Raw genomic sequence first — 15,977 nt, forward strand, 5'->3', positions numbered from 1 at the left:
TATGTATAATTATGTGTGTATTTTTTAATTTAATAGATTTGGGGTCACACTATGCATATTATTTCATAACCTGCCTTTTTCACCTGACTGTTGTGAATGCTGTTTTCATACAATTCACTGTTTCCCTAAAACACAGTTGTTAGCTGATGGAGTAGCATTTCATCATGTGGATTTAACAGGTCTTCTTAATTTTTTTCTCCTGATTTTTTTTTTTGGGGGGGTCGGGGGAGGCATTATAAATAACAGTGTAATGAACATCTTTGTGCATATATCTTTGGTTTTTTGCTTCTAGTAAATCCCTATCAATAGACTTACTGCCATAGGGCTGCTGCTACGTGAATTGTAAACATCCTCCAGAAGGTTGTTCATACGTAAGCCCCTGCAGCAGTGTGTGTGGTAAAGGCCTACCTCCTTGCCGGTACTACATGATTAGTATTCCTGGAAAGAAAGACCTGTGCAAAGTAAAAATGGCACTTATGTAAATCATTGTTTAATGGATACTATCGTGTTTCTTAATGGTATTGCTTCATTTTAACAAAGTTGGCAAATTAAAACAGTGCTAGCTTAGCAATTGTATTTATGAAACTGAAATGCCAAATTTTCCCACAGGTAAGGTTGATAACAACAAAACAAAGGATTTATATCGAGATCTGATAACCATCTTTGACAAACTCCTGTTGCCCACCCACGCCTCCTGCCATGTACAGTTTTTTATGTTTTACCTCTGTAGCTTCAAATTGGTGAGTAAGAATGTCATTAACATCATCTTAGCTTATTTTTTTCTTGCCCGCTAACATTTTTTCCCTTAAGAAATGGGGGAGGTGGAGGAGACCATAAATTCTTTAGGTGAGTATTTCTGATTCTTTTTCTTGAGCTTGTCATTTTATCTGTACCTCCTAATTAAATCGCATTCCCTTTTCAACACATGGAAAGAGCAGAAGAAATTAATTGCCACCTGTCAACTCAGCCAAGTGCTCTGAAAATATCATCCTGCATCCACTAGGTGGTGCCCTTCCTTTCAGTTCATTAAAATTCAGTTTATTAAAGTCTCATATATGCAGTATTTAGCTGTTTATTTTCTTTATTATCTCCCAGGGTTGAGTCCTAAATAACCCAAACCAACTTTTTAATCCAGAATTTTAAACCTTTTTAGGCTTTTTGCTTTCTTTTTGGGGAAAAACAATCATGGACGGTTCTTTCTTTTCTTTTGTTGCTTCGTAGAACAGTCAGGAGAGTATTAGTGATGGACAAGAAGGATAAACTCATACTACCCAGAAGTGTGTGTTAATAGTTTTTGAAAAGAGCTGTTTGGAGGAAGGAGAGGATTTGTACCCTTTGTTAAAGGGAAGCTTAGTTAGTCTGTTTTTTTCCATGATTAGTGGAATTTGTTGAAAACAGACTATAGTTAAATCCACAGTTCTCTTTCTGGGTGAGATCAATATGTGTAGTTGAAGACTGGAAGAATACTTTGAACTCTAAGGTATCATAGAAGGAATTCCTTGCGAGTGTTATCACTGGTTTCTAATTCTGGCTGAGCATGAGTAATCACTTATAGAGTTTTTAAAATAGGTGGATTCCAAAGCCCTGTCACAAAAGCTACTGAATCTGTAGCCTTGTTGATTTTGATGCTCAGCCAGGTTTAGAATCCACTGGATTATTTAACACTTGGGATGCCTGTTTGTTTTTAATAGTATTTTCTCAGGGTGTTTTAAAAACAAGCACCATAATAACTTTATTCATTATCTAGCAGTGTAACTGAGGTATCAGAACTTTCCCTCCTTGGTGATCTAAAATCTTAGGATTCTAGTAACCAGAGTGTCTTAGGTATTAAGAAAGATCAGATTAACACCTTCTCTTTTTATAGGGATTTGCAGAAGCATTTTTGGAACATCTCTGGAAAAAATTGCAGGATCCAAATAATCCTGCCATCATCAGGCAAGCTGCTGGAAATTATATTGGAAGCTTCCTGGCAAGAGCTAAATTTGTTCCTCTTATGTAAGTAACCTAATTTTCCAAGTACTTTTTCATATCATGCTTTAAAAAGATTATAGCAGTGTCTCAAGTTGGAGAAATATCTGCCTTATTTTTTGGTCTGCCTTTACTTGTGAAGAAGTCTGTTCCCCCACTCTTTAAGAGATGTTGATATTTCCAAGAGGCAACTTTTAAAAAGTATCTCTTTTTTAGATATAAAGCCTCATATGTAAAGCTTTTGTCATCTGTTCTGTGTGGTTGCACTTCATGGATAGTGCAATGTTGTATACTGTTTTGATTCTTTTTGTAGGTTTGTCATTTTTCATTTGCATTCCGAATCAATTGTATCTGTTAAAGGTGAAGAAAAACCCTTTTAAAGGTAATAGAAAGACCTACCCAGGAGGGCCAGCTCTGGGCCTGTTTCTTCCAGTAATCCCTGAAGATGTCTTTGGGCAAGGATGCTGTTAAAAATCCTCCCAACAACTAAAAGTCCGCTGGCCATTCTGGCCCTAAATTGTTGGCCTCAGGGTTTCATCAGGACCCCGAAGGGAATGGTGAAGTCAACCAGACTCTTTCCCTTATAGGATGTTGGTAACATGTCCCATTCTTTGGCTATATCACATAGAAAGCTGGGAGGCCACTGGAGAAGCCCTTCTGAGTTGACTAGGAAGAACTGTTCCCCATCCCTTGGGGCTTTAGACATCCTTAGGGACCTACGTGTTTCTAGAAGATCCGCGAGGCTCTACCTTGTATAACTGGAAGGTTGTTTTCCCACCCACCCATCCTTTTCCTTCCTTTGTTTGCTTCTCTTTTATGCCCAGGGGTGGTACATAAAGAAGCTTCAGGCTTACTTTTCATAGCATATAATGGTAGGCAATGGTGTGTTTTTATGTCTCGCTAGTTTGTTTATGAAGCAAGTGAAGTTAACTTAAATTTTTCTTTTCTCTAGTACTGTAAAATCATGCCTAGATCTTTTGGTTAACTGGCTGCACATATACCTTAATAACCAGGATTCGGGAACGAAGGCTTTTTGTGATGTTGCCCTCCATGGACCGTTTTATTCAGCCTGTCAAGCTGTGTTCTACACTTTTGTTTTTAGACACAAGCAGCTTTTAAGTGGAAATCTGAAGGAAGGTCAGTGAAGAGGGTTTTAAGACGTATGGACACAGACTGGATTTTCATTGTGTACTTGTCACCCTTTAGAATGGCTTTTTTTTTTTTTAAGAATTTGGTGATAATTCTGGATCCAGAAAATGCACACGCACTCAAACTTTTACAGATATTATATTTTACTCAAACAACGTGCATTATACATATTTTTGCCAACTACACAACCCCCACATGCATTATTAGGCACACTATGTGCATTATATGTGTGGGCACGTTACTTACATGGGCATGTTATATGTGGAAAACTATGGTAATAGCACACTTTTATAGGCCAGGTCGTTCAGTGGTAGAACTCCCTGCTTCCACGTGGGAAACCCAGGTTCGATTCCCGGCCTGTGCACCTCATGTGCAGCCACCACTCATCCATCATTGGAGGCGTGTGTGCTACTATGATGCTGAGCAGGTTTCAGCAGAGCTTCCAGACTAAGATGAACTGGGAAAAAAGGCTTGGCAGTCTACTTCTGAAAATGAGCCAGTGAAACCCTTTGGAGCACAAAGGTCGGATCCACCACTCATCATGGGGATGGCTCAGGACTAGCGGCGTTTCATTCTGTTATGCACGATGTTACCATAAGATGGGGGCTGACTACACGGCAGCTAAAAAAGCCCCTTAGACCTCCTCTTTTAACAGTTGATGGATTTGAGGGTCGCCTCTTAAGTCGGTGTGAAATGTGAAGACACTTTCTTCAGAGGTGAGGCTGAGCACTTGCTCTGTGCACGAGGCTTTCTGTGCACCCTCCCCTTGTCCCTGGAACAGGTCAGTGAGGTACAGGTGTCCTTCCCACTGTACAGAAGAGGAGACCAAAGCATGGAGAAGTAACTTGCCCAAGAATCACATATCTGAACCCAGATGAAGCTGAATCAAAAGCCTGTGGTCACACAGCTGTGCTCCTGTACCTAAGAGTTGAGAATTCATATGCCAGTGTTCAGTTTTGCTAATTTATCTTTTAAATCTACCAAATGAAGCTTGTTAATTAGATGAGTACGTTTTAGGCGATATAGTTCCTAAGAATAACGTAATTAAAGCAATTTAAGTTACTTTGTTCATTTTCACGAATAATTCAAATGATTTAATAGGCTGTTTCCTGTAAACCAGAGTTCCTCAACCTCAGCACCAGCATCATTTTGCCCGGGATAATCCTTTATTGAAGGGGGCTGTCCTGGGCATTGTAGGATGCTTAGCATCCCTGGCCTCTATCCCGCTAGATGCCAGTAGCAACCCCCCCACCCCACTTGTGAAAACGAAAACTGTCTCCAGACATTGCCAAATGCCCTGGGGGGCGCAGCTGGCCCTGGTTGAGAACCACAGCACTTAACCGAAACTTTTGTACATACATATTTATTTATTTACATTCTGCATACATCTAAAAAGATGTGCAGGTTAAAATTTGTTATATGAAGCACTGATAGGGTTAGGCTTTCTAGAATGACTTTGAGAGGTTAGTAAAATCTCTGCCTTTCTTTGTGTAAATAGATGGCTGGCATCTTGGTTAAAGAAGATAGATTTCTTGGAAGCCATGACATCATTTCATTTACATCATTTTTATCAAACTATACATCAAAGAAACTCCTTTTAAGAAAAATGTACTTACTCAAGTTGGTCTTGCCTCTATGTGCAGTGTCTTTGTTGAACTAATATAGGAGAGAATTAGAGTCGTTAGTTCTAGGACAGTGATTCTAAGTTTTCCTTCTACCTCCAGAGTTTCCTTGTAAAGAAAATTTGAAGTACAAACAACTAATACACGCTTGAAAAAGATGCTTACCTTCACTAATAATTTAAGACGTGCAAGTTAAAATGGAGTTGCTGGTTTTTCTTTTGTTACCTATCAGATTGGCTTATATATTGAAGGAATTCGAGGAGGAGACGTTTTTACAGTCATAATTATAACCATATGTGATGTTTAAAAAACTTTGCTCTCTCAGGAAGACTTTATGGTTTCATGATAGTCAGCTGAGATCAAGTGGTCTTTTCTTCCCCCATATAAACTCAGCATATGCTAAGTTTACCAGTACTTGAATTCCAAACTGTCACATATAGGCTTATAGCCCACTAGGAACATATGCCTTACTTACTGGGTCTTCAAAAGAATAAACTGCTTTCTAATTCACCTTTGAAAAAACAGGCTTAGTTATAAACTAGTGTGGTTAGCTTAGTGACGTTCTTCGTGGCTGTACATGTGTATCTACATGTACTTTTATTTAAAGCTTTTTCACAAATAGTTTTTAATCTGTGAAATAGTCTGTGCTTATAAAGATATCTTGTTACTGTTACGTGCCTTCGAGTTGATTTCACCTGTAGCAACCCCAAGTGACAGAGCAGAACTGCCCCATGGGGTTTTCTAGACTATAGTCTTTACAGGAGCAGATAGATCACCAGGTCTTTCTCCCAAGAATCCACTGGGTGGATTCGAGCCCCCAACCTTTCAGTTAGCAGCTGAGCGCTTAACCGTCATGCCACCAAGCCTCTTTTTAAATTGTATTTGTACCTTTAAAAAAAATCTTTTCTTTTTTAATCAAAGGTTTGCGGTACCTTCAAAGTCTAAATTTTGAACGCATAGTCATGAGTCAGCTAAACCCTCTGAAGATTTGCCTGCCCTCAGTAGTGAACTTTTTTGCTTCTATCACAAGGTAAGTTATTTACATTTTCTTAGAAGTTATTTAAAAGGAGATTTGTGTTAATATTGTAAAAGTCCACTAAATTTCTGTGAAATTAATAACAGTAACAACACAACATTAAAAAAAAAAAAAGATAGCCCAGTATTTGCAGGAAATGCTGCATTGAAGCTTTGTTTTTATATTTTGATGACATTGGAAATTGCTACTACTTTTTATCCAAAGGAAATAATTCAACAAAAGCCAGGGCATTTTGAAATCAGTAAGGCAACTAGTAAGCTGAGAGGTACAATCCGAAGATGCTTATTTATCAGAGAGACCCCTGTCATAATAATAAAAATAAATTGCACGTGAGACAGATGGCCAGCAATAATTTACGTTAGTGAGAGACAGCATCGTCTCAGGCCTTGTCGCTATTGCTAATACATAGCGTTTACTGTGTGCCAGGCACAGTTCTAAGCACTCTACATGGAACTCATTTCATCCTTACACAACTCCGTTTTTATAAATGGGAAAGGAGCCCTGGTAGTTAAGGAGGAAAGAAGCAAAGTAGTTAATTTCTCGCTGCTAATTGAAACGTCGGCGATTCGAACCCAGCAGCCGCTCTGCAGGAGAAAGATGTGGTGGTCTGCTCCCATAAAGATTACATCCTTGGAGGCCCTATGGGGGAAGTTCTACTCTGTCCTGTAGGGTTGCTATGAGTCGGAATTGACTCGATGGCCACAGGTTTGTTTTATAAATGGGAAGACAGGCACAGAGACGCTGAATAACCGGCCAGAGGTCATATAGCTAAACTGTTGTAGAACTGAGATTTGAATGCAGGCATTCTGGCTCCATCAGAAGCATTGTTACTCTGCTTCATGTAGAAAGTGAATTGGAGACCGTTACACTTAATCAGGGTATTCAGGCAGGACCACAACTTAAAGTCCTCAACAGATGAGTGACTATTCTATTAGAAGACAAAAATGATTCCTTTTCATTCCTCAGTCTCACCTCATTCAGCAACCTTAATTCTCCTTTGCGGAGCATGTAGTTCAAGGTGATGAGGGCCTATGTCTCCTAGAATTTCAAAAATGATAGTAAAGGATTAAGAAAAGGAACAACTAACCCCACAGCCAGCAAGAGTAGTTAGTGAGGACATTTCTCAGGGGAGGGATTATACAGGCACCTGGAAGAGTAAGGACTGATGAAGCAAAGGGGAGACAGCTGCCCCCTAGAGTATACTCAGAATAAGGGTTAGGGGCTGCAGTTGATGAGTGTGAGGCTCTGGATTTGGGGTTGACAGGTGCAACTGAAGTTAGGGGTCAGATGTGAAGCCAAGAGCAGTGGCTCAAAAGAAAGATCTGTACGTAGGACTTCAGGTTTCGTTCTGTGGCTGCTGCTTTTGCTCACCTAATGGTTTTGAAATGCACCAATACTGACACGATACAGATACCTTTGATTTTAACTGCTGTGTAATGTTCTCTCAATATTTTACATGGATTCGCTTGTTGGGATTTAAGCTGTGCAAGTTTTTCAGTGTTGGCAACAGTGGCTTAGGAACATTTCTATATGTGTGTCTGGTGTACAGACATACGCTTCCTTGTCACATACCCAGAAGTGCAGCTGCTGGGTTGTAGGAGATACACATCTTCACCTTGACTCTACAGACTCTCCAGCATGGTGTTGCTAATTTATACTCCCACCGGGAGCAGACAGTCCTTGGCTAATGGAACAAAAATAGACATATGTTGCTTAAAGTTGCAATAGTGACCTGAGGAGCTAGGAATACATATTTGAACAAATACTATGGGAGGGAAGGGCAGAAGGTAGAGAGTGGCGGAAGTGAGCTAAATTCTCATCTCAGGAGTAGTCACTGAATGGTTTTTAAAGTTGCTAAGTCATATGGACGTAACCACTAAAAGAGTACAAAACATAATGACCCTAGTTTTTTATTACAAGTTCTTATGAGTATCTAACTGTTCTCCCTCACCAATGCCTATTTTTTGTTTGTTTTTTTAATTAACTTCTGAGTTCCTTATTCCGTCGACCCCACATCCCTCAGCAGAGTCCTAATTTCTTCTTTATCAACAGCCAAGTCTCTCACGAACAAGCATTATTCCCTTTCACTAAATCTGGAATCTCTTTTTCACCAACCCCCTAATTCTTTTTCAAACAGTTAAAAAAAGGAAAGAGAGAAGGCTGTATAATTATGTAAACTAGAGTTGTACCTTGGAAACATTTTAGTTTTTGTTGACTAATATAACTCAGTCTCCTAGAGCTTCTAAGTGATAGCCATATTTCCTTTCTCCTCATCAAATCTGTAAATAGTAGACACTGAGAACTGTTCCCTAATTTAGCATTACTTTCTGCTTTGTGTTATTTTTTCTTGCTCTTATTATGTTCGGCACTATCTGTGTGGTCATTCTAGTTGTTAACATAAATAGTCACGTCCATGCGGAGTAATTCCAGCATAGTGACAGCTCAGTCTGTGTTGTTTTTCGGTGTTCCACAGTAAATACCAGCTAGTCTTCTGTTACACCATCATCGAGAGGAACAACCGCCAGATGCTACCAGTCATTAGAAATACAGCTGGAGGGGACTCGGTACAAACCTGCACAAACCCACTTGACACCTTCTTCCCCTTTGACCCCTGTGTTCTTAAGAGGTAGGTACTGCTAGGCATTTGATGCTGTCAGCAGTGAATTTAAATGTAATACGTACTTGCTTTTCCCAGGTCTGGGGTTCAGGGCTCTTCATCACAGGTGGTCCTTCCTGAGGTGTTCCTTAGAGTCTCATGGTCTCCTTTCACATATGCCACAGGTCCAAAGTAGAGAATGGCTATTACGTGTGTGGGGTGCCATAGTCACGCGGGGTTTTTTGTAGGTCTTTACCTCAGTAAGAGCCCAGGTTGACACCAAGAATGTTTTGTTTGTGTTTTTCTTTAAAGCTGTTGGTTTAAACATATAAGGGGGTGCCAGTGGAGGTACCAGGAGACGGAGAGTGCTGCCTTTTCTTAGCTCAAATGCTCGTCTGCCAAGTGACTTGTTCCTTCCTCTAGAGACCATATCCCATACTGTGGCACAGGATAAACGAAAGTGTTCTGTCTAGTTGGGCAATTCTGGAAAACCACCACGCCAGTCTGAACTTTGCATTTGTGTAACAAAGTGGATTTTTGCTTATTACACATTTCTAACTAGCAACACTTGGGATTGTCTGGTCCACCAGATCTTGGTTGACTAAAACCAGATTTGTTGTTTTTTCCAGACTTCTTTTTAGCAAATAACTGTAGTGATATAAAAAAAGGAAGTTTCAGAATACTATTTGGATATGCTGTAACTCAGTTGTCAGTTGCAAAGTTTAGAAACAGTTTCATCTGGAAATGAAAAGATGAGAAACAGATTCATCTGTATGAGTGCATGAACCTTAAAAAAACAAAAGTGCCACATTAGTTACGGTATTTACGTGTAGTGTTTTTTGGCATTATGATTGAGCCATTGTTTTCACTTCCTCATTTTGTGAAGCAGGTCTTGTGAGAAAAGAGCTTAAATACATTTTGACCTTCACTGTAGTACTTACCTTGACCTCGAAATCTCATTTAACTGATGTGATCTTTGTCGGCAGGTCAAAGAAATTCATTGATCCTATTTATCAGATATGGGAAGACATGAGTGCTGAAGAGCTTCAGGAGGTTAAGAAACCCATTAAAAAGGTGAATTTATGATTCGTTACACTGTCTAGCAATCTTCTTTGTGGTTACGATCATAGTCAAATGGTGGTAAACAGCAATATTACACTTAAAAAATAAATACTATCTGTTACTTAGTCTACTTTTATCAAATTCCAAGCTCAGATTATTTTTTCTTAGGGAAAGAGGTTTTGAGTTTTTAATTAGTTGTTTAAGCCACACATCACATCCAGACTTTGAAGTGAAGTTTAAATGACTATTAACTGCACAAATTTAGATTCTTGTTTTTTTAGTAATTTATTTTTTGTGTTGTTGAGAGTATACACAGCAAAAGCATACAATTTAGGTTTTTACCACTTGATCATTACCACGTAACCATCTCAAATTGCCTTATGTTGAAATTATACCAGTTTACATTAAGTTTCTAGATCATCATGAATGTGTGGTAAAGGTACAGATCTGCAGCATTTCCTCCAGTACCCGTCAGTGATAAATAGTATCACTGTTCTGTTTCTTTGAAGCACACTTATTTCCACATTAAAGGTCATCTTTACTGTACCTGTCTCCTTTTTTCCTTTATAGTTTGCATTTGGGAGGGAGAACATTCATTCGTTCATTCCTTCACATTGCGTTAGATACAAGGGCTGTAACATCAAGGAAGACAGATGCATCATGTTATGGAGCTTAAAATCTGCTCAAAAATCTCACTTTAAACAAATATGAACTAAGTGTGGTGAGAATTATGTGGGTGGTTCATAATTTAAGAGCGTATCAGAGGAAGCTTTCAAAATTTTATTTCGTTTTTATCTTTACAGAAGTAGAACATGCCTGAGGCAAAGAATTCTCAGAATCTTTCAAACTGCCCCTTTTGATCTTATTGATAATCTCTGTTCTTCACACAGGAGATGGTAGAAGATGAAGATGATGATTTTTTGAAAGGTGAAGTACCCCAGAACGATCCTGTGATTGGGATAACACCAAGCTCCTTTGACTTACACTTCCGAAGTCCTTCAAGTAGTGTGGGCTCCCCACCGGTGTTATACATGCCAGACCAGTCCCCTCTGACCTCACGGATTTGTGATTGAGATGCAGCATTCCTCCCATCATGCCCTGCAGTACCAAGGTTCATACTGTTTGGGCATCGCATTGATCTGGAACAACTACATGCCTTGGGCATCTTATGTTCAACTTAGACCTAATCTAGGGTCTGGACAGATGGGTTGTTTTTTTTTTTCCTTTTCCTTTTTGCTTCCCTTGCAGACAAAAGGAGAAAAGACTGAATATCATGTGCAATGTTTTACAGTGTGATAAATATTTAAGGCTTTGTTTAATACATACTTTTTTGTGTGTGTTACAGCTCTTGGACATAATTATTGAGACTTTTCTAACATTGGCAGTAGTCTTAACAGATTGCATTTTTAACATAGATTTTTCTTTGTCAGAGCCAGTCACGGTTTTGTGATCTGATTTATTTTCAGTGAAAAATCTTCTAGGACACTATTTAAAATCTTTCACTAGAATGTGTTTTCCTTGGCTACATTGTTGGCCTGCTGCTGTAATTGTATTTGTGTGTTGGGATCTCAGTGGGGTGCAGAGAAGAGGATATAGGAGGAAAAAAGGGAGATGGCCAGAGCTAGTCTGGGTCGTAGAAGATGGGGCAGGCACTGAAGGAGATCTCTAGGGACTTTGCAGACCAACAGAAGCCCAGAGGGAAGAGAGTCAGGATTTAGGGAAAAAGAGTCAGACGAATTGTACACGTGTGCAGTGTAAAAAAATAGATTTAAAAGAAAAACAGATTTCCAGGTAATTTGTAATTCACATTGATGCAAAGTAGGGTTGGACTTCTGTAAAATACATAGTATTTTACCCTTTGGCTCTCAAAAATACTGTTTGAACTAGAACTGCCCATTTGTATTAGAATGTTAAAGCAAGTTCTTTGTGGCCAGCATCTGTTGGTCATTTGGAGAATTTCTTTGTCCGCACATAAAAAAAAACTTACAGTCATGTGAAAGAACTATCCAGTGGTGGAAGAGATTTGTTAGAGACGATAGGCCGAGGTTACTACTGTGACCTCTAAGGGCTCTTCATGGCATGGATTCAGCTTGGTGAAATCCTCTCCTGGCAAGACTCTTTTTGTATTTTTATAACTGAACCCCAAGAGAGTAGAGTCTGAGACAACCTCGCTTTGTAACAAATAAGTGCAAGCACTGCTAGAATCATTTCGAAGCTCATGCATAAAATTGAACTTCGTTCTTTATGAGTGTACTTTTTTTTACTTGTGAAAATAGGCATCTTTAAACATATTTATTTTTTTGCCACATTTCTTATTCTTTATTTAAAGGCCAGCAGTATTTTCTTGATCATAAATATTTTGTAATTAAATACTTTACTTTTCCTAGGGCTTTTTGTGCTCTTGTATAATTCTATTGATGGCAGACGTGGAATTTGAATTTCAATCTGTAAATATCTTTTTGGAAAACAGACATTTTTATTGCTTTAAAAAGTTTTGGATATTGGTGACTTTCTTTTGGTGACTTGGTAGAAAGTCATCTGAGAAACAAGATTCTCTGTTTTTAACTGCTAACGAAAAGTGGGAGTTTTGTATACCAGATAAAATGAATAAATGAAAAATGTGTCTACAAAAGTTAACGGTAAGTGGGGTCTTCTTTGTGGGTTGGAAAGTAGTTTTAATATACGAGGATATGTTTACAAACAAGTCTTTTATTTCAAAGGAATTGTGAAAATAAAACAACATGGCTAATCTGGAGCTTTGTTCTTATGGTAATGAAGAGAGGTACCCCAATAAATAGAGTTCTCACATAAATGTTCTTCTGATGTCTTCATGTCTCCTACTGATCCACATACTTTTCAGTGAGGGGTAGGAGTTTCCAGTTTCCTTTTGTTGTCTTTTGTGTTCTGGTTAGGTGTTCTTTAATGAGATGTGTTTAATTTGTACAGGCATCTGGTGTTAGTTATCAAGTTGATTCCAACTCATGGCAACCCCTAAGTGTGGCAGAAGAACCAGTGAGTGACTTATAAAGTGTCATGGCTGTCAGACCCGGCTTCTCTTCCTTTGTGACCTTGAGCAAGTTACCTGACCTCTGTTTGAGCCCCATGTTTACTGAGCTGTAAAATGGAAACAACTAATACCTACGTAAGGGTGGTGAGGATTCAATGAAAGAATGCATGTGAAGTTGGTTAATGATAGCTGTGGCTATCTTGTCGGAAGGTCAACTCTGGTTAAAACAGGAAGCACTTTCATGAAAAGGTCTTCTCAAGGCAAAGATAACTTCCATTTCTGCCACATTACCTCCTGGGTAATCTGTCTTGGAAGAAGTACAGCCAGAATGCTCCTTAGAAGCAAAGATAGTGAGACTTCATCTCACATACCTTGGACATGTTATCAGGAGGGATCAGTTCCTGGAGAAGGACATCATGCTTGGTAAAATAGAGGGTCAGAGAAAAACAGGAAGATCCTCAACGAGATGGATTGACACAGTGGCTGCAAGTATGGGCTCAAACAGAGCAACAATTGTGAGGATGGCACAGGACTGGGCAGTGTTTCATTCTGTTGTACATAGGTTTGCTATCAGTTGGAATGGACTCAATGGCACCTAACAACAACAACAACCTCCTTGGTATGAACTTAAGAGATCTGCATTGGAGAGGAAGGGCCAGGGTGCTAACCTGGCCAGGCATTGCTGGTAATAGTGGTTCTTAACCCTGGATATGCCTTAGAATCACCTAGGGAGCTTTGAAAAGCTCTATGCCTGGGCCTACACAACCAGTTAAGTCAGAATCTCCAGGGGAGCGGCTTGGGTATTGATCAGTTTTTTAAAACCCTGGTGGCGAAGTGGTTAAATGCTATGGCTGCTAACCAAAAAGTCGGCAGTTCGAATCCACCAGGTGCTTCTTGGAAACCCTGTGGGGCAGTTCTGCTCTGTCGTATACGGTCGCTATGAGTTGGCTTTGACTCAACAGCAACGGGTTTGGTTTCGTTTCTTAGGGTCACTATGTACTGCTGCTATTCATAAGGTTTTCACTGGCTAATTGTTTTCAGAAGTAGACCGCCAGGTCCTTCTTCCTAGTCTGTCTTGGTCTAGAAGCTCAGCTGAAACCTGTCCACCATGGGTGACCCTGCTGTATTTGAATACCAGTGGCATACCTTCCAGCATCACAGCAACATTCAAGCCCCCACAGTATGACAAACTGACAGATGCGTGGTATAGCGCCAGAAGATGAGCCCCTCAGGTTGGAAGGCACTCAAAAGATTACTGGAGAAGAGCTGTCTTCTCAAAGTAGAGTCAACCTTAGTGCCATAGATGGAGTCAATGTTTCCGGACCTTCATTTGCTGATGTGGCACGACTCAGAAGAAACAGCTGCAAACATCCATTAGTAATTGGAACCTGGAATGTATGAAGTATGAATCTAGGAAAATTGGAAATTGTCAAGAATGAAATGGAACCCATAAACATCGAGCCTTAGGTATTAGTGAGCTGAAATGGACTGGTATTGGCCATTTTGAATCGGACAATCATATGGTCTGCTATGCCAGGAATGACAAACTGAAGAGGAATGGCGTTGCATTCATTGTCAAAAAGAACATTTCAAGAGCTATCCTGGAGTACAATGCTGTCAGTGACAGGATAATATCCATATCCCTACAAGGAAGACCAGTTAATACAACTACTATTTAAATTTATGCACCAATCACTAAGGCCAAAGATGAAGAAATTGAAGATTTTTACAAACTTCTGCAGTCTGAAATTGATCAAATATGCAATCAGGATGCATTGATTATTACTGGTGATTGGAATGCAAAAGTTGGAAGTAAAGAATAAGGATCAGTAGTTGGAAAATATGGCCTTGGTGACAGAAACCATGCTGGAGATCGCATGATAGAATTTGCAAGACCAACAACTGCTTCACTGCAAATATCTTTTTTCAGCAACATAAATGGCAACTATACATGTGCACCTCACCAGATGGAATACACAGGAATCAAATCGACTACATCTGTGGAAAGAGACGATGGAAAAGCTCAATATCATCAGTCAGAACAAGGCCAGGGGCAGACTGCAGAGCAGACCATCAGTTGCTCATATGCAAGTTCAGGCTGAAGCTGAAGAAAATTAAAACAAGTCCACGAGAGCCAAAGTACAACCTTGAGGATATCCCATCTGAATTTAGAGACCATCCCAAGAATAGATTTGATGCATTGAACACTAATGACTGAAGATAAGACAAGTTGTGGAATAACATCAAGGACATCATACATGAAGAAAAGAAGAGGCCATTAAAAAGACAGGAAAGAAAGAAAAGACCAAAATGGATGTCAGAAGAGTCTCTGGAAGTTGCTTTTGAACATATAGTAGTTAAAGCGAATAGAAGAAATGATGAAGTAAAAGAGCTGAACAGAAGATTTCAAAGGGCGGCTCGGGAAGACAGAGTAAAGTATTAGAATGACGTGCAAAGACCTGCAGTTAGAAAACTAAAGGGGAAGAACATGCTCGACATTTCTCAAGCTGAAAGAACTGAAGAAAAAATTCAAGCTTCGAGTTGCAATAGTGAAGGATTCTATGGGCATAATACTGAATGACGCAGGAAACATCAAAAGAAGATGGAAGGAATACACAGAGTCACTGTACCAAAAAGAATTGGTCGACATTCAACCATTTCAGGAGATAACATGATCAAGAACTGATGGTACTGAAGGAAGAAGTCCAAGCTTCACTGAAGACATTGGTGAAAAACAAGGCTCCAGAAATTGACAAAATACTGGTTGAGATGTTTCAACAAACAGATGCAGCACTGGAAGTGCTCACTTATCTATGCCAAGAAATTTGAAAGACAGCTACCTGGCCAACTGGAAGAGATCCATATTTGTGCCTATTCCAAGGAAAGGTGATCGAACTGAATGGAAATTATGAAGCAATATCATTAATATCATTAATACACACAAGTAAAATTTTGCTGAAAGATCATTCAAAAGTAGCTGCAGCAGTACATCCACAGGGAACTGCCAGAAATTCAAGCTGGATTCAGAAGAGGACATGAAACCAGGGGTATCATTGCTGATGTCAGATGAATCCTGGCTGAAAGCAGAGAATACCAGAAAGATGTTTACCTGTGTTTTATTGACTATGCAAAGGCATTTGACTGTGTGGATTACAACAAATTATAGATAACATTGTGACAAATGGAAATTCCAGAACAATTGTGCTCATGAGGAAATTGTACATAGATCAAGAGGCAATCGTTCGAACAGAACAAGGAGATACTGCATAGTTTAAAGTCAGGAAAGGTATCCGTCAGGGATGTATCATTTCACCATACTTATTCAGTCTGTATGCTGAGCAAATAATCTGAGAAGCTGGACTACTTGAAGAATGGGGCATCAGGATTGGAGGAAGACTCATTAACAACCTGCGTTATGCAGATGACACAACCTTGCTTGCTGAAAGTGAAGAGGACTTGAATCACTTACTGGTGAAGATCAAAGACCACAGCCTTCAGTATGGATTACACCTCAACATAAAGAAAACAAAAATCCTC

General features: G+C 39.5%; 1 protein-coding gene across 2 annotated transcripts in view; it reads left to right on the forward strand.

Moving 5' to 3' along the window:
* RRN3 (RRN3 homolog, RNA polymerase I transcription factor) overlaps positions 1-12,759 on the forward strand; it is a 28,071-nt gene extending 15,312 nt beyond the window's left edge. The window contains exons 12-18 of one of the 2 annotated variants that reach the window (XM_004373270.3): positions 610-740; positions 1,865-1,995; positions 2,921-3,105; positions 5,661-5,769; positions 8,249-8,401; positions 9,358-9,445; positions 10,324-12,759. In XM_004373270.3, coding sequence (XP_004373327.2) covers positions 610-740; positions 1,865-1,995; positions 2,921-3,105; positions 5,661-5,769; positions 8,249-8,401; positions 9,358-9,445; positions 10,324-10,506 — 980 coding nt within the window. In that variant the 3' untranslated portion in view covers positions 10,507-12,759. The remainder of the gene's footprint in view (positions 1-609; positions 741-1,864; positions 1,996-2,920; positions 3,106-5,660; positions 5,770-8,248; positions 8,402-9,357; positions 9,446-10,323) is intronic. The other variant, XM_023728481.1, reaches the window with a different exon arrangement.
* Positions 12,760-15,977: the final 3,218 nt, after the last annotated feature.

The sequence above is a fragment of the Trichechus manatus genome, unplaced genomic scaffold (genome assembly GCF_000243295.1).
Source record: "Trichechus manatus latirostris isolate Lorelei unplaced genomic scaffold, TriManLat1.0 scaffold00024, whole genome shotgun sequence".
Taxonomy (NCBI): domain Eukaryota; kingdom Metazoa; phylum Chordata; class Mammalia; order Sirenia; family Trichechidae; genus Trichechus; species Trichechus manatus.